At 44.8% G+C, this 22,393-nt stretch overlaps 1 protein-coding gene across 4 annotated transcripts in view; it reads left to right on the top strand.

Moving 5' to 3' along the window:
* The first annotated feature begins 3,091 nt into the window (after positions 1-3,091).
* Positions 3,092-22,393, top strand: part of TUBGCP5 (tubulin gamma complex associated protein 5) — an 81,815-nt gene continuing 62,513 nt past the window's right edge. For 3 of the 4 annotated variants that reach the window (XR_007519847.1, XM_049905476.1, XM_049905474.1), the window contains exons 1-3: positions 3,092-3,287; positions 8,986-9,039; positions 9,152-9,260. Coding sequence is in view for 2 of the 4 variants with exons in the window: in XM_049905476.1 (XP_049761433.1) it covers positions 3,142-3,287; positions 8,986-9,039; positions 9,152-9,260 (309 nt within the window). In the remaining 2 variants the exon portion in view is untranslated. Of the gene's footprint in view, positions 3,288-8,985; positions 9,040-9,151; positions 9,261-22,393 lie in introns of those variants that run through there. The other variant, XM_049905475.1, reaches the window with a different exon arrangement.

The raw sequence follows: 22,393 nt of genomic DNA, 5'->3' as shown, positions 1-22,393 counted from the left end.
CCTCCCCAGCCCCTGCCTTTTTTTGTGTGTGTGTGTGGAAGAACTTGAGGCTGAAAGAGAAGTAATTTGCAGGCCGCTTGCAGCCATGAAGCCAGGACTGGGGCTCCCATTTGCCTGCCCCTTAACCACGAGATTACACACCACCATGGGTCCGGCGTGGGAAGAAATGGGGCAGCCGGTGGCCTCAGATCTGGCGTGAGTGGGAGCGGAGCCTTCACGGCAGGGTGTGCAATTCCCATCAAGAGCTCTCAGGCTGCTGCAGGAGGCCCGACGAGCCACTTGGGGCTGAAAGATCTATCTCGACCCCACAAACCGCTGTCCTGTCAGGGCTTTCCTGTTGTCACAAAGTTAGAGGCTCTGAGCACTTGTATGGGTCAGACAAGAGATCGGGGGCTCAGGAAACTCACAATCTGGCGGAGAGGCCACCTCTCATCATGTGGAGCAAGGTCCCAGGCCCTCGGGCCGCTTTCCTTATTGTAGAAGAAAGTTCTGAATTCTGCATTTCTGTCTCTGTACATGAGGGATTTTCCTGGGTCTGTGGGGACTGCAGAGCACGGGAACGCTCCCCTTCTCTCCTCCAAAGTCTGATTCTCGCCCATGCAGATACAGTACGTTGTTTTAAACAGCAAAGGTCAAAGATTCCTTTTTAGGCAGACAGAAGACAAGCCAGCGCCGCGTTACGGCTGAGGAAGGGACGGTTCTCTCTTGCGGGCTGAAGTGCATCGGGCAGCTGTGGGGCTCAGTGACGGAGGGAGGATTCTCTACTGCACTCAGAAGACCTCTGCCTCAGGCTACACCAAGACAAAAAACCAGACGCCGGTGAGCCCTAACTAACGGCGCCCCCCTGCATCAGAGCACAACTGTGCCCCACAGGGGCTCCAAGGGCTGCGGTCAACCCTAACTCACTGCGCCCCCATGCATCAGACCACTGCTGTACCCCACAGGGTCTCCAAGGGCGGCGGTCAACGCTAACTCACCGCACCCCCACGCATCAGAGCACAACTGTACCCCACACGGTCTCCAAGGGCTGCGGTCAACTCTAACTCACCGCGCCCCCATGCATCAGAGCACCGCTGTACCCACAGGGTCTCCAAGGGCTGCGGTCCCATGCATCAGAGCACAACTGTGCCCCACAGGGTCTCCAAGGGCTGCGGTCAACTCTAACTCACCGCGCCCCCATGCATCAGAGCACAACTGTACCCCACACGGTCTCCAAGGGCTGCGGTCAACGCTAACTCACCGCGTCCCCATGCATCAGAGCACAACTGTACCCCACAGGGTCTCCAAGGGCTGCGGTCAACTCTAACTCACCGCACCCCCATGCATCAGAGCACAGCAGTACCCCACAGGGTCTCCAAGGGCTGCGGGCAAGGCTAACTCACCACGCCCCCAGGCATCAGAGCACGACTGAACCCCACACAGTCTCCAAGGGCTGCGGTCAACGCTAACTCACCGCGCCCCCATGCATCAGAGCACCGCTGTACCCCACAGGGTCTCCAAGGGCTGCGGTCCCATGCATCAGAGCACAACTGTGCCCCACAGGGTCTCCAAGGGCTGCGGTCAACGCTAACTCACCGCGCCCCCATGCATCAGAGCACCGCTGTACCCCACAGGGTCCCCAAGGGCTGCGGTCCCATGCATCAGAGCACAACTGTGCCCCACAGGGTCTCCAAGGGCTGCGGTCAACGCTAACTCACCGCGCCCCCATGCATCAGAGCACAACTGTAACCCACAGGGTCTCCAAGGGCTGCGGTCAACGGTAACTCACCGCGCCCCCATGCATCAAAGTACAACTGCACCCCACAGGGTCTCCAAGGGCTGCGGTCAACTCTAACTCACCGCACCCCCATGCATCAGAGCACAGCAGTACCCCACAGGGTTTCCAAGGGCTGCGGTCAACGCTAACTCACTGCGCCCCCCTGCATCAGACCGTAACTGTGCCCCACAGGGTCTCCAAAGGCTGCGGTTTCGAAAACAGATTGCCAAGCTTTTCTGAGGCGCCTCTGGGGGGACTTGATCCCGCAACCTTTCAGTCGCAGCTGAGCACATTAACCGTTTGCACCACCCAGGGGCTCTTCGGGTAAAACTGCCCCCCCCCCAACACTTTCAGACTCACCCATGCGCTCCTACTGGAAAACCCACACGCCGCCCCCCGACCACTGCCGACCCAGGCGCTCCTACTGGGAACCCACACGCCGTCCCCCGACCACCCGGCAGCCCGGTCCCGACACACGCGCTCCTACTGGGAACCCACATGCTGCCCCCAACCACCTCGCAGCCTGGCCCGACCCACGCGCTCCTGCTGGGAACCCACACGCTGCCCCCAACCACCCCACAGCCCGGCCCCGACCCACGCGCTCCTACTGGAAACCCACACGCCGCCCCCCAACCAACCCCGCACCCTGGCCCCGACCCACGCGCTCCTACTGGGAACCCACACACCGCCCCCCGACCACCCCCGACCCACGCGCTCCTGCTGGGAACCCACACGCCGCCCCCTGACCACCCCCGACCCACGCGCTCCTGCTGGGAACCCACACGCCGTCCCCGACCCACGCACTCCTGCTGGGAACCCACACGTTGACCCCGACCACCTGGCACCCCGGCCCCGACCCACGCGCTCCTACTGGGAACCCACACGTTGCCCCCGACCACCCGGCAGCCCGGTCTCGACCCACGCGCTCCTCCTGGGAACCCACACGCCGCCCCCGACCCAACCGTTCCTGCTGGGAACCCACACAGCGCCCCCCGACTACCCCCGACCCACGCGCTCCTACTGGGAACCCACGCGCCGCCCCCGACCACCCGGCACCCCGGCCCCGACCCACCCGCTCCTGCTGGGAACCCACACGCCGCCCCCGACCCACCCGTTCCTGCTGGGAACCCACACAGCGCCCCCCGACTACCCCCGACCCACGCGCTCCTACTGGGAACCCACACGCCGCCCCCGACCATCCGGCAGCCATGCCCCGACATGCGCACAACCTCTGACCCCCGCGCGCCCCGTGTGGCGGGAGCGCTGACTCTCGCGAGAGCCGGAATCTCGCGGAGGCCCGAGGCCGAGTCCGCACCAATTATCGCGAGAGGAACTGTAACCTCGTCAGACCCAGCCTGTGGCTCCGGCGCCGACGGCGGGAGGGCATGGCCGGGCCTCGGCCGCCTTGGAGCCGCCTGGAGCGACAGCAGGAGCTACAAGTGCGCGAGCTGGTCCGGCGAGTGACAGGCCTCCAGGACGAGGCGGACCCCAACTTCCAGCTCGCCCAGCACTTCGCCTGGTCCAACTTCAGGTGTGGTCCCCGCCGCGCGGTGGAGCCCCGGGTGCAGCCCGAGGGAGCTCTGGGCTCGGCGGGCGCTGCCGGTGGGGCCTGGGTGCCTGGGTGGCGGGGTGGCCTCGAGGGGGGCTCGCCGGTGCCCCCGTGCCCCTGTCGCGGTGACGTTCGCGCGCTGCAGCTGCGCCTGAGCCGCTGAGGTCGGCCCGCGTCCTAGGACGTGCGCCCCCGGACAGCGGGTCTGCCTGTCCTGTTCCCTGGGGTTCCCTGCGCTCGGGGGGTGAGCCCTTACGGGAAGACAGGATCGCACCCTGCTTGGAATCGTGCCCTCACTGGCTCAGTCCAGATCTGCCTCCCTCTGCGCTCCTTTTTCCCCCAGAGTGCGCACTGTAACGCGTTGGAGAATTTATCTGTCGTCCGCTGTTTGTATCGCCCACCTCCTGTGTAGGGTGGTACCTCCCTCAAGATAGGAAATGCGCGCCCCAGCACCCCCACCTCCAGTTAGAATGCAGATTCGACGAGGACAGGGACCTTCATCAGTTTTGATCATCGCTGTGTCCCAGCACCTAGAACAGTTACTGGCACAGAGTGCCCAAAGTCGCCGAATACAGCTTCTAATACAGCTCATCTAATTAACTTTTAATTAATTAAATTAAAGGTTTAATCATCTTTTAAAGATTTATGCAACTTAGATATTTAGGTTGAAGTAATCTTTATGGAAGATGTAAACTAGACAATACTGTTATGATCATTACCTGTAATGGAATTATTACTCAAAGATGAGTTAGTCAATGTTAATATTCTGTTTAAATTGAGTGAAAATCTTCTTGAACACTAAACAGTTTTTCAAAAATTATAATTTTGATTATTAACTTCAATGGTCATAAAGTGCCTAAACCACAGCCAGTGAGTCAATTCCGACTCATAGCAACCCTAAAGGACAGAGTAGGTCTGACACGTAGGGTTTCCAAGGCTGTAAATCTTTATGGAAGCTGCCACATCCTTGCTCACATAGAGTGGCTGGTGGGTTCAAACTGCCTACCTTTCGGTTAGCAACTGGGCTCTTTAACCACTGCACCACCAGGGCTCCTCCGTAAAGGGCCTACTTGGATTATAATAAGAATAGAGGGCTTCCAAACCCACGAAAGCATGCCAAGTTTCTGCAGTAAACTAAATTCTTAAATTTAACTTGTAGAAATAACACAGTGTGAAGTAGCTCATAGAAGACAAATTTAAATTCCCTGTCCCAAATGACTTTTCTATTAATATTTATAAATGGTGGTAGGTAGATGCCTTTTTAGAGTTAGGAAAGGCATTAGAAGTTACTGTCTTCTACAGATGGAGAAACTAAATTATGGTAGGTAAAGTGGTATTCCCACACAGCCAATTACAGGAATAGAATTAGATGTGGTTTTTGGTAGTATAATTTGCTTCTTATTTTAAGTACTGATTACTGGCTTTGATACTAAAAATGAAAGAAAAAGTAATTTTATGATGCTTTAAAAATAAACAATTCACATTTACATTTTGAAAACTGTGGCCATGTTTTGTTGTTATCCTTAGTCACCTGCTAAGTCCATTCTGACTCATGATGACCTGATTTAGGCCCGAGAAATTCACAGATAGGTAAAATATATCCTCTATCCTTGAGGAAAGGGGCCCTAGTAGCGCAGTGGTTAAGTGCTCGGCTGCTAAGCAAAAGGTCAGTCTTTCGAACTCACCAGCGGCTCAGGAGAAAGATAAAGATGTCTGCTTCCGTAAAGATTACACCTTGGAAATCCTAAGAGGCAGTTCTACTCTGTCCTGTAGGGTCACTATGAGTTGAATTGACTCAACAGCAATGGGTGTTTGGGTTTATCCTTCAGGAAGACAGAAACAAATCTAACAATTATAGCCCCCACCCCCCCCCAAAAAAAACTCAAAAACCATACCCATTGCCCTTGAGTCAATTCCAACTCATAGTAACCCTATAGTGTGAAGTAAAAAACCCATTGCTTTCAAGTCAGTTCCAACTATGGCTTCAAACTATTTCATTCTGTTTCAAACCGCTGCTGCAAATTTGCATCTCCAACAAGTTCCCGGGTCGATGCTAATACTGCTGGTTAGGGACCAGTTCTGAGAACCAGAACCGCTAGGACTGTAGTGGTTCTCAAAATTTTATCATACATAAGAATTACCTGGGGATCTTGTGAAACTGTAGATTCTGATTCCGTGTCTCTGGGGTGAAAGTGCATATTCTCAGCACGGGTTAGAACTGGAACAAACCGGTTTAATGCCCTGAGTCCGAATCATAGCGACCCCATAAGACAGGATAGAACTGCCTCATGGGGTTTCCAAGTCTTTAATCTTATGGCAGCAGATTGCCACGTTTTTCTCCTATGGAGCAGCTGGTTGGTTCGAAACACTGACCGTTTGGTTAGCCACCAAGCACTTAACACTGTGCCACAGGGCTCCTTCACAGTAGAACCAAATCCATAGCCATCAAGTCTATTCCAACTCAGCAACCCCATAGGATTTCCAAGGCTGTAAATCTTTATGGAAGCACACTGCCACATCTTTCTCCTGTAGAGCCACTGGCGGTTTCAAACCACAGACCTTTGAGTTAGCAGTCCATTGCTTTAACCGCTGCACCGCCAGGGCTCCTTACAGAACCAGGGACTCTTAACCTGAGGGTCTGAAGATATAATTTGGATGTTTGTGAATTTGAACGAGAAAAAAAAATTACCAGCTGAAAAGCAGCGTTTCTTTCCATTATGAACAAAGGCAACAAACCACAGTAGTGGTATTAGCCTACCTATGGCCTTGTCACCAGTAGAAACTACAGATTAATTTCACATCATATAGTTGCTGCAGATATTTTTAAATATCACTTACTATTACTTTAATGGCAGTTACTGGACCCACTGCTAGACCTTGTTGTTAGAAGTATATCTGTTACTGTACCAAAAACTTTTTTAATAGTTGAGAACTGTACTTAATATAGTTGGTTTCTGTTACAGATTGAATTGTATCCTCCAAAAATGTGTGTCAACTTGGCTCGGCCATTATTCCCAATATTGTGTGATTGTCCACCATTTTGTCATCTGATGTGATTTTCCTATGTGTTGTAAATCCTGCCTCTATGATGTTAATGAGGCAGAAGTAAAAGCAGTTATGTTAATGGGGCAGGACTGAGTCTACAAGATTAGGTTGTATCTTGAGTCAATCTCTTTTGAGATATGAAATAGAGAATCTAAGTAGAGAGACAAGGGGACCTCCTACCACCAAGAAAGCAGAGCAAGGGTGGAGCATATCCTTGGGATCTGGGATCCCTGTGCTGAAAAACTCCTCAACCTAGGGGAAGATTGATGACAAGGACCTTCTCCCAGAACCGACAGAGAGAGAAAGCCTTCCCCTGGGGCTGACACCCTGAATTTGGACTTCTTGCCTCCTAAACTGTGACAGAATAAACTCCTGTTTGATAAAGCCACGCACTTGTGGTATTTTTGTTATAGCAGCACTAGGTGACTAAGACAGAGTTTGGTACCAGGAGTGGGGCACTGCTCTAACAGATGCCTAAAATGTGGAAGCGGTTTTGAAACTGAGCGGGTAGAGGCTGGAAGAGCTTTAAAGTGCCTAGTAGTAAAAGCCTAGATTGTCTTGAAGAGACTATTGGTAGAATTGTGGATGTTAAAGACAGTTCTGATGAGGGCACAGAAGGAGGTGAGGAGAGCTGTTACATTGGAAATGGCACAGTTGGTGAGAAGCAGCAGCAGAGAAATGGCAGCAGCAGAACCAGGAGGCCAGCCTGAGACAGGGCTGGAGCCAGCCCACAGAGCAAGAGAGCCGAGTGCCTTTGTGTGGGAGCCTTCCTGGTGGAGTGGTGTGCCTCTGGGCACTTATTGGTGGAGCTAGGCTTGCCAACCCACGGACCAAAACAGTTGAGTGCTTTCTGGCTGAAGGTTGGTGGTAGAGTGGGGTGCCTCCAGGCACTTATCAGTGGATCCAAAGAGCTTTGGAACACTTGCCCCAGCAGGTCAGACGTGGGCAGCGAGACCCAAGGGGCCAAGAGGCCAAGGAACCAGGAAGCAGAAGTTGAAGAGACAATACAGGAAGTTGAGCTGCCTCAATCTCAAAGGGTAGGACCATGACCGGTGGCGTCTGAAAGGGTGGAGCCATGGCCTCTGGGATTTCAAAGGGCGGGGCCACAGCCTCCTAGGTTTCAAAGAGTCATATCTTTACCAGCTTAGTTCTGGAGTCTGGGGCTGCCTTTCATGAATGTCAGTGAGATGGGGCCAGATCCACCGCCCAAAGATGAGGAGCAGGGTTGCCACGCCCAATGGGCAGAAGGACGGAACCTGCTAGGACTGATGGGGTGGAGTCACCACTCAGATGGACTAGGAGAATGGGGCTACCTAAATCTGAGGGAGCAGAGTTGCCATTCCAGTGTGCCTGGAAGGTGGATCTGAAGCCCAGGGCCAAAATCTGGAGAGTGTGGCCAATACCCAGAGTCTGGAGAGCAGGACCATTGCCTAAATGGTCTCGGAGAACAGAAGATTAATTTCAAGTCTTGAGAGCTAACGTAATATGTTCTGCTGACTTGCTTGGTGCCTGTTATCCATTCTTTCCCTCCACGTTCTCCCATTTGTAATAGAAATGCTTACCTTGTGCCTGTTCCGCCATAGTACTTTGGAGGCAAATAACTTAAATTCTAGATTTCACAGATGAGGAAGAATTTTTAGATTTTGGACTTGGAGTTGATTTAAGACTTTTGGTATGATATGATGGGGTGAATGTGTTTTATATGTGGCAAGGAATGAATTTGAGGGGAGCAAAGGATAGAATATTATAGATTGAATTGTGTCCCCCAAATATGTGTGTCAGCTTGGCTAGGCCATGATTCCCAGTATTGTGTGATTGTCCACCATTTTGTCATCTGATTTTCCTGTGTGTTGTAAATCCTACGAGGCAGGATTAAAAGCAGTTACGTTAATGAGGCAGGACTCAATCTACAAGATTAGGTTGAATCTTGAGCCAATCTCTTTTGAGATATAAAAGAAAGGATCGAGCAGAGATACAAGGGAACTTCTACCACCTAGAAAGCAGAGCGGGGAGTGGAATGTGTCTTTTGGATCCAAGGTCTCTGCACTGAGAAACTCCTAGACCCAGGGGAGCATTGATGACAAGGGCTTTCTTCCAGAACCAACAGAGAAAGCTTTCCCCAGGAGCTGGTACCCTGAATTTGGACTTCTTGCCTCCCAAATTGTGAGAGAATAAACTTCTGTTTGATAAAGCCATCCACTTGTGGCATTTGTGTTATAGCAACACTACATAACTAAGACAGTTCCCTTTGTATTTTGTGCATTTAAAGACTTTATTCTGTAAACGGGTCCTTAGGCTTCACCAGGTTTCACTGTGGCATCAAAATGATTAGGAACTCCTGGTGTAGAATGTGCTATACTGGATGTAGACACAGGACGTGGGAGGACGGAGCTACAGTGCAGGGCTGGGGAGGCTCATGATGGACCTGAAGGAAGGGATGCTTGAGTAATCTCTGATGGAGTAGTGGTTTGCCTGGCTGATGGTGGAGGTCATGGGAAGGGAGAGGTCACTCCCATACATCCTGAACTCCTAGCTGAGTTTAGAATGTATGAGCAGACGCAGAGGGCTATGATAATAGCCTACCCAGTTATATGTGACAAAATTGACATAAGAATTGCATTTTTAACTTTATTAGATTTCATCGTTTCTTGGACGTCAACAGCCACAAGGTAGAAAAGACAATAGAAGGGTAAGTCATTTTTATTTGTATGTCTGTACTCACATATTCAGAAATATATGTATTTTCATTGTAGATCTTTTTGTTAACATGGCTCTATCAGTTGATTTTTTTTATATTTTAGAATTTATGAAAAATTTATCATTCATTCTGATCTCAACAAAGCTGCTAGTTGGAAGAGATTAACTGAGGAATTTCTAAATGCTTCACTTCCAAGCATAAAGGAAATAAAGGTATGCCTTCTGTTGTGAAATCTCTGCCTTGTATTCCACTATTTCCACTTTGATTATCTTCAGCTTGCTTCTGTTAATATTTAAACAGTCATTCTATTGTATTATTGCCCACTGGCTAGAGCAGAATCTTCTGGAAATTGACTTAAATATTGCATCAAATCTAGTGTGCCTCATGCCTGATGAATAAAAAGCATGTTCCTGTTTAAGCATCTTCCTGTCAGTACCAACCTCCTTTGAAAATAAGATCAGAGCCTGGCACAATTAATGGCATGGTCTGGTTACCTTAAAAATTTTAAGTTGCTTCTCAACACTTGTTGATAGTAACTACCTATATAATGTTTACTAGATTCCAGGCACTGTACTAATCGGTTTCATATTGAGTCAGGAGTATCTCAGGCTTGGTGATTCACCAGAAGTATTCACAGAACTCAGAAAAGCTGTTATTCTCACAGTTAGTTTACTGCCGCTGAAGGATACAGATTAAAGTCAGCGAAAGGAGAAGGTGCGTGGGGCGAAATGCAGGAGGAACCGGATACAAGCTTCCAGGTTTCCCTTCTCCGTGGAGCTGCAGAGGGTTGTACTTAATTTTCCCAGCGACAGTGTTTGACAGCGTGTGGGAAGTGTTCCAGCCAGGGAAGCTCACTGGAGCTTTGGCATCCAGAGTTTTTATTGGGGGTCAGTCACGTAGACATGTAGCACCTGCATGGCTGACCTTAGTTACTCAATCTCCAGTCCCCAAGAGGTCATGCTGGTAGAGCTTGGCCCAGGGCCGCAGGCATACAGAAACAGGTGTTCGCCGTAAATCTCACTGTTAATGTCCTGGTGAAACTGGTACAGCGTGGCCCAGGGCCGCAGGCATAGGAAAACACTCTTTATCAGGCAGGAAATTCCGAGGGCTCAGAGGGTATCTCCCAGGAGCAGGTCAAGGACCAGCCCTAAAGACCTTTAGAACCTTCAGGGTTTGGACAACCCAAGCCTACTGAGCTGAGTAACCATTTACTATGCACATATATTAACTTGTTTAATTTTGTGAAAAATATTCTATCATTGATAGGCTTTCCTTATGGGAAATAGGTGTCATAAGGAAGAGAGGTTCAGGTAATTTTTCTTCAGTTGTTCATTAACTGAGGAAAAGTGCTGTAGAGGTATTCCTGGAGGAGTGGGAGAGAACTGCAGTGCTTTGAATCCGCCCTTTGTTGTTGTACAGTTGCCATGGAGTTGGCTCCGACTCGTGACAGCCTTACTTAGAACAGAATGAAGTGTTGCCCAGTCCTGCACCATCTTCGTGATTGTTGATATGTTTGAATCCGTTGTCGTGGCTACTACGTTAATCTATGTCGTTGAGGGTTTCCCTCATTTTCACTGACCCTCTACTTTATCAGCCGTGATGTTCTCTTCTGGCAAGTGGTCTTTCATGATGACGGGTCTAAAGTAAGCAAGCTGAAGTCTTGTCATCCTTGCGTCTAAGGAGCATTCTGGTTGTAATTTCTTCTAAGACTGATTTGTTCGTTCTTCGGGCAGTCAGTGTTCTTCATCAGGACCACGATTCGAATGCGTCGGTTACTCTGTCTACCTCTTTCGTCGTCCAGCCTTCACGTGCATAGGAGGTGATTGAACAGACTGTGGCTAGATGAGGCACACCTTGGGCGTCAGAGTGACCTCATTGCTTTTTAAGATCTGAAGAAATCTTCTGCAGCACATTTACCCAGTGTAATGTCATTTGATTTCTTGCCTGCTGCTTCATGGACATTGATTGTTGATCCAAAAAGAATGAAATCCTTGACAACTTCAATTTTATTCTCCATTTATCATGATGTCGTTTATTGGTCCAGTTTGGAGGATTTTTGTTTTCTTGACATTCAGGCATAATCCATACAGAGGACTGTAGTATTTGACCTTCATCAGTAAGTGCTTCAAGTTGTGTTCATTTTTGGCAAGCAAGGTTGGGTCATCTGCAAATTGCAGGTTGCTAGTGAGTCTTCTAGGGAATAGAAGCACACCTCTTCCATGTACTGTTCTTGCAATGACTGTTTGGGAAGAAAAAGAGGCAGCTCTCTGGGTAGATTGTAGAATTTAATAATTTAAGCACTATGACACCATAGTATTAACAATATAGGCATTTTTATAGGCTTGCTATGTACCAGGCAGTGTTAATCCCATAAAGATTCTATTCAGCGAGGTACTATTATTTTTCCCTCTTGGGCAAGTTAAAACCGGAAACCCTGGTGGTGTAGTGGTCAAGAGCTAAGGCTGCTAGCCAAAAGGTCGGCGATTCAGATTCACCAGGCGCTCCTTGGAAACCACATGGGGCAGTTCTACTCTGTCTTATAGAGTTGCTATGAGTTATAATTGACTTGACGGCAGGGGGTTTGGTTTCGTTTTGGTTTTGGGCAAGTTAAATGACCTAATCTCAGTTTTATTTGTACCACTTGAAATACCGGTGGTGAAGTGAGTTCTTTTATGTGGCCTTTTGCCTTGGTTCTTTGTAAAAACAGCTTAAGATTTTTTTCCCCTAAGTCCTGAGGCATTACCTTTGCCCAAAAGAGTTTACTGCTTTTCTCCAGGTTGATGGATATTTTCTGGGTAAGCTATGAACAACTTGCTGGTTTGATACTTTTTGTCTAGCCCTGGGCTGCAGCCTGCCCTGTGATTAGTCTCTTTTATACACCTTGTAGATATTGATCAGTTTACTATGCAAACTGAGTCACTTGTGATCCACCGAGGGGATTGGTCAGTTCGTGGTTCTGCTGGGAGGGCCATTCCTTGAAATTGACAATGCGTTTGCTTATATAAGTAGCCAATCCTACAGAGGTTTTAGAAAGGCAAGAAGAGAAAAGAAGCAGAGAGAAAGGATATGAGGAACCTCCTAAAAGAGCTGTAACAAGGGCCAAGGGCAATAACACTGAAGACAGTGAGAGGCCCAGAAGAGGCCCTGCAGCAGAGTTGGCAGCGACAGGCCCGAAATGGGCCCTGCAGCAGAGTCAGTGGTGATGGCAGAAACCTACTGCCAGGAAGGCAGCTAAGAGAGCAAAGCAGGCTGCTCCACTGTGAGCTGTGTAAGTTAGCAGTGGACGGGCTGACGGCAGGGAGGCCGAAGGTAGAGTGGCCTGCGTAGGTGAGAGAAGGTGTGCATGGCCAAGAGGAGGCCTCTCTGAAAGGGGCTGAGAGAGGAGGCCTGCATGTCTGAGACGGGGCATGAATAACCAAGGGGAGGCCTGTCCTGAGGGGGCTGGAGGGGGTCCGTGTGGTTGAGAGAGGGTGTGCATGACCAAGAGGAGGCCTGCGTAGCCGAGAGGAGCTGTACGTGGCAGAGAGAAGGACCTGCTTGCTTGCGCGGCAAGAGAATCAGAGAGCTGCCCTGCACTGAAGAAGGCAGGGATGTGCTCCCCGCTTCGGGGGAGGCTTTCAGACTCTGCCTGCATGCCACCTGATCTTGCTTCCTAGCTGTAGCCTGCTAATCCTGATCCTGAGTTGTTACTTCGTTAATAAAGCACTTACCTATAGGTATAGTTTGTGAGCTCTGTGAGACATTGCCACGCATTGTTGAACTCACACTGGGGAGGGAAGAATGCCGAGGGGAGAGGGAGTGGCTGTTGTCAGAGGTGGACTGGCACAGCACCTTAGAGAAATGGGAAATCTAGGATCTGTTTGGCCTCCGCCTCATGGGAATTGGCTTTGTGCTGATTGTCGGATTTGAAATTATTCATATAATACCTGTGTTCTTACAGGAGAATTAAATGAAACAAATGAAACCTTTTCGTTGCCATCTCCTGTCGTTTTTCGGCATCACCTCTGCTGTAGGGCTGCCTGAACACAGTAGAACTTCAATTCCTCCCTCTGCTGTGACGCATCCTACGTTCATTACCTGATCTGCCATCCCCCTTCCCTCCTGAGGGACCTCATCTTTCAGTATTAGATTCAAGTATTATCTCTATGGAATCCATATTTATTTCATATATTTATTATGCTTATTATTGGAAACCCTGGTGGGGTAGTGGCTAAGTGCTATGGCTGCTAACCAAGAGGTCAGCAGTTTGAATCCGCTAGGTGCTCCTTGGAAACTCTATGAAGCAGTTCTACCCTGTCCTGTAGGGCCGCTGTGAGTTGAAATCAAATCAACGGCAGTAGGTTTGGTTTTGGGGGGGTTTTATTGAGCATTGCCTTTCTCCACCTCTAACATGTGAGTTTTACAAGTGTAGGGCTGTATGTCTGATTTGTTCTTGTTGTTAGGTGCCATCAAGTCAGTTCCGACTCATAGCGACCCTGTGTGTGATAGAATGAAACACTGCCCAGTCCTGCACCATCCTGACAATCAGTGTTACGCTTGAGCCCATTGTTGCAGCCACTGTGTCAGTCCATCTTGTTGAGGGTCTTCCTCTTTTTCGCTGGCCCTCTAGTTTGATGTCCTTCTCCAGGGACTGATCTCTCCTGATATCATGTCTAAAGTATGTGAGACATACTCTCACCATCCTTGCTTCCAAGGAGCTTTCTGACCGTACTTCTTCCAAGACAGATTTGTTCGTTCTTTTGGCAGTCCACGGTATATTCAATATTCTTCGCCAACACCACAATTCAAAGATGTCAGTTCTTCTTCAGTCTTCCTTATTCATTGTCCTGCTTTCACACGCATATGAGGCAATTGAAAATACCATGGTTTGGGCCACCTTAGTCTTCAAGGTGACATCTTTCCTCTTCAACACTTTAAAGAGGTCCTTTGCAGCAGATTTACCCAATGCAATGGGTCTTTTGATTTCTTGACTGCTGCTTCAAAGGCTGTTGATTATGAATCCAAGTAAAATGAAATCCTTGACAGCTTCAGTGTTTTCTCCGTTTTTATCATGATGTTGCCTGTTGGTCCAGTTGTGAGGATTTTTGTTTTCTTTATGTTGAGGTGTAATCCACACTGAAGGCTTTAGTCTTTGATCTTCATCGGTACTTCAAGTCCTCTTCACTTTCAGCAGGCAAGGTTGTGTCATCTGTATAACGCAGGTTGTTCATGAGTCTTCCTCCAATCCTGATGCCCTGTTCTTCTTCGTATAGTCCAACTTTTCCGATTATTTGGTCAGCATACAGATTGAATAGGTATGGTGAGTTCTTAGGCACCTGAAATAGAATAGATACTCGATAAATGTTTGTTGAAGGAATAAACAAATATGTGCAATCCTTTGTGCATTACTTTCTCTCTTTCTGCCCTACTCCTGCCCAACTTAAATAGAATCGGTCACCCTTTCTCCCCTGCTGGCCATCTTACACACATCTGTCGTAGAACTCGCCTCACAATTTTTTTTTTTCAGCTTTATTGGTATATCAATTACATGCCATAAAATTCATCCCTTGTGACTGTACAATTCACTGATTTTTAGTAAATTTATAGTTTTGCAACCAGCACACAATCCAGTTTTAGAATACTTCCATTATCCCAAAATTTCCCTGGACCCCATTTACAGTTGATCCGTGCTCCCACTCAACCCCAACAACTACTAATCTACTTGCTATATTTATAAATTTGCCTTTTCTGGACATTTCATGTAAATGATCATACCATATTTAGTCTTCTGTGTCTGGCTTCTTTCACGTAGCATGGTGTTTTGAGGCTTACCTAGGTTGTAGCATGTATCGTGTCCTGTTCCTTTGCAGTGATGAGTAATTTATTGTGTGAATACACCACATTTTGTTTATTCACCAGTTAATGACATTTGATTATTGCCAGTTTGGAATATTATAAATGATGAATTGCTATGAGCATTCTTATGTAAGTCTTTATGTGGGCATTTGTTCTCAGTGTTCTTAGGTTTCTAGGAATGGGAAAGCTGGTTTATATGTAAGTTTAAATTGAGCATTTTTTAAACGGCCAGATTGTTTTCCAAAGTGGCTGTATCATTTTATATTTTCACTAGCAACGTATATGTGTTCCAATTTCTCCACATCCTCACCAACACTTATTATCGTCTTTTTAATTATAGCCATCCTGGAGTCCCTGGGTAGAGCAAACAGTTAAGTGCTCAACTACTATCCGAAAGATTGGCAGTTCACACCCACCCAGAGGCACCTTGGAAGACAGGCCTGGCTATCTGCTTCTGAAAGGTCACAGCTTTGAAAACCCTACAGAGTAGTACTACTCTGCACACATGGGTTGCCTTGAGTCGAAATTGACTTGACAGCAACTAACAGCAACAAAAGAGGGTATATTAGATTCCTGGTGGTGCAGTTTGCACTTAATTACTAACCTAAAGATTGGCAATTCAAACCCACCCAGTAGTGCCGTGGGAGAATGCTCGCCTTCCATAAAGATTACAGCAAAGAAAACCCTGTGGAGTAGTTTTACTATGTAATACATGGGGTTGCCATGACTTGGAATCACTGGATGGCAGTGGGTTTGGTTTTTCATAAATATTTTCCTCCAGTCTCTGGCTCTTCTTGTCATTTTCTTAATGATATTCTTTCAAACTCAGATGTTTAATTTTAATGAAGTCCGGTTTATCAGTTTTTCCCTTTTATGTCTCATGTTCAAAGTGTCATGTCAGAGAACTCTTTGCCTAACCCAAAGCCATAAAGACTTCTTAGACGTTTTCTTCTAGTACTTTTATAGTTTCAGCACCTACATTTAGGTTTATGATCTATTTTGAGTTCATTGTCGTACATATGTAAGGAAAGGTCTAAATTCATTTTTTTACATATGGAGCCAGCACTATTTGTTGAAAAGACTGTCCTTTACCTATTGGACTATCCCTACAACTTTATCAGAAATGCAAGGGTTAATTTCTGGACTCTTAATTGTTTCATTGATCTGTAAGGCTGCTCTTACACCAATACATACACCGTAGCTTTATAGTAAGTTTTGAAATTGGGTTATTTAAGTACTCTAACTTTGTTCTTTTTCAATTTTTTTTTTGTCTGTTCTAGACTCTTTGCATTTCCGTACACATTTTCAGATAAGTTGGTCAATTTCTACAAAAAATCTTGCTGAAGGGGTTGTGTTGAATCTGTAGATCAATGTGGGAACTATTGCCATGTTATCGATAATAAGTCTTGCAATCTGTGAATATGATTTTTTTTTTCTCTTCCACTTCTGTAGATCTTCTTTAAGTTCTCTTGGCAATTAAAGATAAATTTTTGTAGTTTTCAGTGTCTAAATCTTGCACTTAAGTGTTTTATTCTTTTTTGGTGTTATTGTGAATGAAATTGTCTTCTTAATTTAATTTTTAGATTGGTTATTGCTAGCATGTAGAAATATAATTCATTTCTATACTGATTTTGTGTACCCCGACCTTGCTCAGCTCATTCATTATAGTAACATTCTTCAGCATTCCTTAGGACTTTCTATGTGTGGATCACGTCATTTCCAGATAAAACAGTTTAACTTCTTCGTTTCCAATATATACTTTTTGTTTGTTTGGTGGGATTGTTTTGGCCATTGCACTGGCTAGAATCTACAATATAATGTTGAGCAGTAGGGACAATGGACAACTTTGCCTTGTTCCCAGTCTTTTAGGAAAGTACTTAGTTTTTTACCACTAAGTATAATGTTAGCTATAGTTGTAGTTTTTTCATAGATGTGCTTTATCAGGTTGACGAAGTTTCTTATTATTCCTAATTGATTGAGAGTTTTTTCTCATCAGTGAGTTTTGGATTTTGTCGTTTTTTTTTTTTTTGTACCTATTGAGATGATCATGTGGGTTTTTTTGGTCGTTTATTTTGTTAATATGTTGTATTACATTAATTGACTTTTGGATGATAGCCCAATCTTGTATATCTGGGATAAATCCCACTTGGTATATTTGGATATATTGATGAAATTGGTTTACTAATATTATGTTAAAGATTTTTGCATCTGATTTTATGAGGAATTTTGGGTTGTTTTTGTCGTGTCTTTTTTTGCTTTGGTATTGGGGTAATACTGTTCCCCCCTTTTCTATTTTTTGGAGGAGTTTAGGAAGAATTAGTGTTAATTCTTTAAATGTTGGGTGGAATTTACCTGTGAAGCCATCCATGTCTGGACATCATAGGAAGATTTTAAATTACTAATTTAATGTTTTGTTATAGATCTATCTAGATTTTCTGTTTCTTCTTGAGTCAGTTTTGATAACTTGTGTCTTCTTAGGAATTTGTCCATTTCATTCTGAATTGTCTAATTTGTTGGTACAAAAAGTTGCGCATAATATTCTCTTAACCCAAAAAAAAAAAAACCATTGCCTTCAAGTGAGTTCTGACTCATAGCGACCCTATAGGACAGAGTAGAACTGCCACATAGGGTTTCCAAGGAGCAACTGGTAGATTCGAACTGCCAGCCTTTTGGTTAGCAGCTGAGCTCTTAACCACGGTGCCAACAGGTTTCAAATATTCTCTTACACTCCTCTTAATTTCGGTACAACCAGTAGTGACATCCTGTCCTTCATTCCTGGTTTTGGTAATTTGTGATTTCTTTTTTATTATCGTGCATGTGATGAGCCATTTTTCTCTTGCTTTTTGTAAGATTTCTGCCTGTCTTTGAATTTCAGCAGTTTGACTAAGATTTACCAAGGTGTGGCTCTCTTTGTCTTTATCATCTGTGAGGTTCATTGAGCTTCCTAGATCTATAGGTAAATGATCCTTTTGTCATGTTCAGAATGTTTTGGTCATTATTTTTTCCAGTTGTCTTTCTTGCCCTTTTCTCTCTCATCTTCTAAGACTCCTAGGATGCATGCTTGATATTGTTGCACAGATGTCCAGCACAGTTCCTTTCTCTTCACTCTTTTTGTTTCTATTCTTCAGGTTTTATTTTTTTTTTTAAATAATACCTACTTTGATATCACTGATTTTTTTCTTCTGCCGTTTCAGATTTACTGTTGATCCCCTATAGTGAATTTTTCTTTTATTTTACTTTTCAGTGCCAGAATTTCCATTAAATTTTTTTTTCAGTTTGTGTGTCTATTGATTCATCATCGTCATACTGTCATTTAAGTTTGAAACATTTTTTCTTTTAGTCCTTTGAACATATTTGTAATTGCTGCTATGAAGTGTGTCTCCTAAATCCAACATCTGGGAACACGCAGAAAGAGTACCTATTGACTGTTTTCCCCCCTCTCCTGAATATGAGTCATACTTTCTTGCTTCCTTATGTGTTTTATAATTTTTCGTTGAATACTGGACATTTTAAATAATATAGCAACTCTGGATTCTGACTTCCTCCATTCCTTGAGGATCACTGTTGTTTTGTTTGTTTAGGAACTCATTTGGACTTAGAAAGTGTGAAGACTGTCTCCCCAACAGCGTGTGACCACTGATGTGTCTGCTCAGTTTTTATTTTTTCTCTTATTTTTGAGCCTTTTATTTATTTTGGATTTTATTATTACTCTTTTTTTTTTTTTTAATTTTTATTGTGCTTTAAGTGAAAGTTTGCACATCAAGTCAGCCTCTCATATAAAAATTTATTTACATGTTCTCCCCCTAATAAGACAGGACTCTCCTCCTCTCCACCCTGTATTTCCATGTCCATTCAGCCAGCTTCTGTCCCCCTTTGCCTTCTCATCTCCCCTTCAGATGGGAACTGCTCACATAGTCTCAGGTGTCTACTTGATCCAAGAAGCTCACTCCTCACCAGTATGGTTTTCTGTCCCATAGTCCAGTCAAATCCCTGTCTGAAGAGTTGTCTTTGGGAATGGTTCCTGTCTTGGGCTAAGAGAAGATCTGAGGACCATGACCCCTGGGGTCCTCCAAGTCTTAGTCAGAGCATTATGTCTGATCTCTTTACCAGAATTTCAGGTCTGCATCCCACTGCTCTGCTGTTCCCTCAGGGGTTCTCTGTTGTGGTCCCTGTCAGGGCAGTCATTGGTTGTAGCCGGGCACCATCTAGTTCTTCTGGACTCAGGCTGGTGTAGTCTTTGATTTATGTGGCCCTTTCTGTCTCTTGGGTTCATAATTACCTTGTGTCCTTGGTGTTCTTCATTCTCCTTTGCTCCAGGTAGGTTGAGACCAATTTATGCATCTTAGATGTCCACTTGCTGGCTTTTAAGACCCCAGGCACTACTCTCCAAAGTGGGATGCAAAATGTTTTCCTAATAGATTTTATTATGTCAATTGACTTAGATGTCCCCTGAAAGCATGGTCCCTGAACCCCCAGCCCTGCTATGCTAGCCTTCGAAGTGTTCCGTGTATTCAGGAAACTTCTTTACTTTTGGTTTAGTCCAGTTGTGCTGACCTCGCCTGTATTGTGTGTTGTCTTTCCCTTCACCTAAAATAGCTCTTGTCTACTATCTAAATAGTGAATACCCCCGCCCTCCCTCCCTCCCTCCCCACTCTCGTAACCAAAAAAGAATATTTTCTTCTTTTTTAAAACTATTTCTTGAATTGTCATAATAATGGTCTCATACAATATTTATCCTTTTGCAGCTGACTAATTTCACTCAGCATAATGCCTTCCAGATTCCTCCATGTTATGAAATGTTTGAAAGATTCACTGTTGTTCTTCATCGATGCGTAGCATTCTGTTATGTGAATATACCATAATTTATTTATCCATTCATGGGCACCTTGGTTGCTTCCATCTTTTTGTTATTGTACACAGTACTGCAATGAACGTGGGTGTGCATATATCTGTTCATGTAAAGGCTCTTATTTCTCTACGATATATTCCAGGGAGTGGGATTGCTGGATCATATTTTTTGGGGTTTTAAGGGTAGTTCTATTTCTAGCTTCTAGTTCTATTTCTAGCTTCCAAAGTGATTGTACCATTTTATATTCCCACGAGCAGTATATAAGTGTTCCAGTCTCTCCACAACCTCTCCAACATTTATTATTTTGTGTTTTTTGGATTAGTGCCAGCCTTGTTGGAGTGAGATGGAATCTCATTGTAGTTTTGATTTACATTTCTCTAATGGCTATTTTTTTTAATGGCTAATCATCATGAGCGTTTCTTCATGTATCTATTAGCTACCTGAATGTCCTCTTTAGTGAAGTACCTGTTCGTATCTTTTGCCCCTTTCTTAATTGTCTTTTTGTTCTTGAGTTTTTACAGTGTCATGTAGATTTTAAAGATCAGATGCTGATCCGAAATGTCATAGCTGGAAACTTTTTCCCATTCTGTAGGTAGTCTTTTTATTCTTTTGGCGAAGTCTTTGGGTGAGCATAGGTGTTTGATTTTTAGGAGCTTGCAGTTATCTAGTTTCTCTTGTTTGTGTGTTGTTAGTAATGTTTTGTATACTGTTTATGCCAGGTATTAGGGCCTTTTTCATTGTCCCAATTTTTTCTTCCGTGATCTTTATTGTTTTAGCTTTTATATTTAGGTCGTTGATCCATTTGAGTTCATTTTTGTGCATGGTGTGAGGTATGGGTCTTGGTTCATTTTTTTGCAGATGGGTATCCAGTTATGCCAGCACCATTTGTTAAAGAGACTGTCTTTTCCCCGTTGAACTGATTTGGGGCCTTTGTCAAATATCAGCTGCTCATATTGGATGGATTTATGTCTGGATTCTCAATACTGTTCCATTGGTCTAGGTATCTGTTGTAGTACCAGCACCAGGCCATTTTGACTACTGTGGCGGTATACTAGTTTCTAAAATCAGATAGTGTGAGGTGATTTGTTTCTCCATCTCATTAAAAAATGTTGTTGGAATTTGGATGGGAATTGCATTGTATCTGTAGATAGCTTTTGGTAGAATAGACATTTTCACAATGTTGAGTCTTCCTGTCCATGAGCAAGGTATGTTTTTCCACCTATGTAGATCTCTTTTGGTTTCTTGCAGTAGTGTCTTATAGCTTTCGCTGTGTAGGTTTTTATGTCCCCTGTAAGATCTATTACTAAGTATTTTATCTTCTTGGGGGCTACTATAAATGGTATTGATTTGGTGATTTCCTCTTCGATGTTCTTCTTGTTGGTGTAGGGGAATCCAATTGATTTTTGTATGTTTATCTTGTTTCCTGATACCCTGCTGAACTCTTCTATTAGTTTCAGTGGTTTTCTTGAGGATTCTTTAGGGTTTTCTGTGTATAAGGTCATGTCATCTCCAAAAAGAGATATTCTTATTTACCAATCTGGATGCCCTTTGTTTCTTTACCTAGCCTGTTTGCATTGGAATTGACTCGACGGCACTGGGTTTTTGGGTTAGGACCCCCAGCACAATGTTGAATTCTGGGGGTCCTAGCCAGAGTAGTTAGGCATAAGAGTAGTGATAAAGGGCATCCTTGTCCAGTTCCTGTTCTCAAGAGGAATGTTTTCAGACTCTCTCCATTTAGGATGATGTTGGCTGTTGGCTTTGTATAAATCCCCTTTATCTTGAGGAATTTTCCTTCTGTTCCTATTTTGCTGAGAATTTTTATCATCAGTGGGTGTTGGACTTTGTCACATGCCTTTTCTGCATCAATTGATAAAATCATGTGGTTCTTGTCTTTTGTTATATACATATTATGGATTACAATAATTGTTTTTCTAACATTGAATCATCCCCTGCATACCTGGTGTGAATCCCACTTGGTCATGGTGAATTATTTTTTTGATATGTTGTTGAATTCTATTGGCTAGAATTTTGTTGAGGACTTTTGCATCTAAGTTCATGAGGGATATAGGTCTGTAATTTTCTTTATGGTGTCGTTACCTAGTTTTGGTATCAGGGATATGCTGGCTTCATAGAATGAGTTTGGGAGTGTTCCGTCCTTTTCTATGTTTTGAAATGCCCTTAGTAGTAGTGGTGTTAACTCTTCTCTGAAAGTTTGGTAGAACTCTGCAGTGAGGCCGTCTGAGCCAGGGCTCTTTTTTTGTTTGGAGTTTTTTAGTTGCCGTTTCAATCTCTTCTTTTGTTATGGGTTTGTTTAGTTGTTCTACCTCTGTTTGTGTTAGTTTAGGTAGGTAGTGCATTTCTAGAAATTCATCCATTTCTTCTAGGTTTTCAAATTTGTTACAGTACAATTTTTCATAGTAATCTGATACAATTCTTTTTATTTCAGCTGGGTCTGTTGTAATATCATGTATCTGATTTCTTACGCGGGTTATTTGCTTCCTCTCCTGTTTTTCTTTTGTCAGTTTGGCCAGTGGTTTATCAATTTTGTTAATTTCTTCAAAGACCCAGCTTTTGGTTTTGTTAACTCTTTCAATTGTTTTTCTGCTCTCTATTTCATATAAGTCTCTAGTTTTTATTATTTGCTTTCTTCTAGTGCCTGAA

Source organism: Elephas maximus, chromosome 13 (genome assembly GCF_024166365.1).
Source record: "Elephas maximus indicus isolate mEleMax1 chromosome 13, mEleMax1 primary haplotype, whole genome shotgun sequence".
Classification (NCBI taxonomy): Eukaryota; Metazoa; Chordata; class Mammalia; order Proboscidea; family Elephantidae; genus Elephas; species Elephas maximus.
This window is presented reverse-complemented; position numbering and strand designations above follow the sequence as displayed.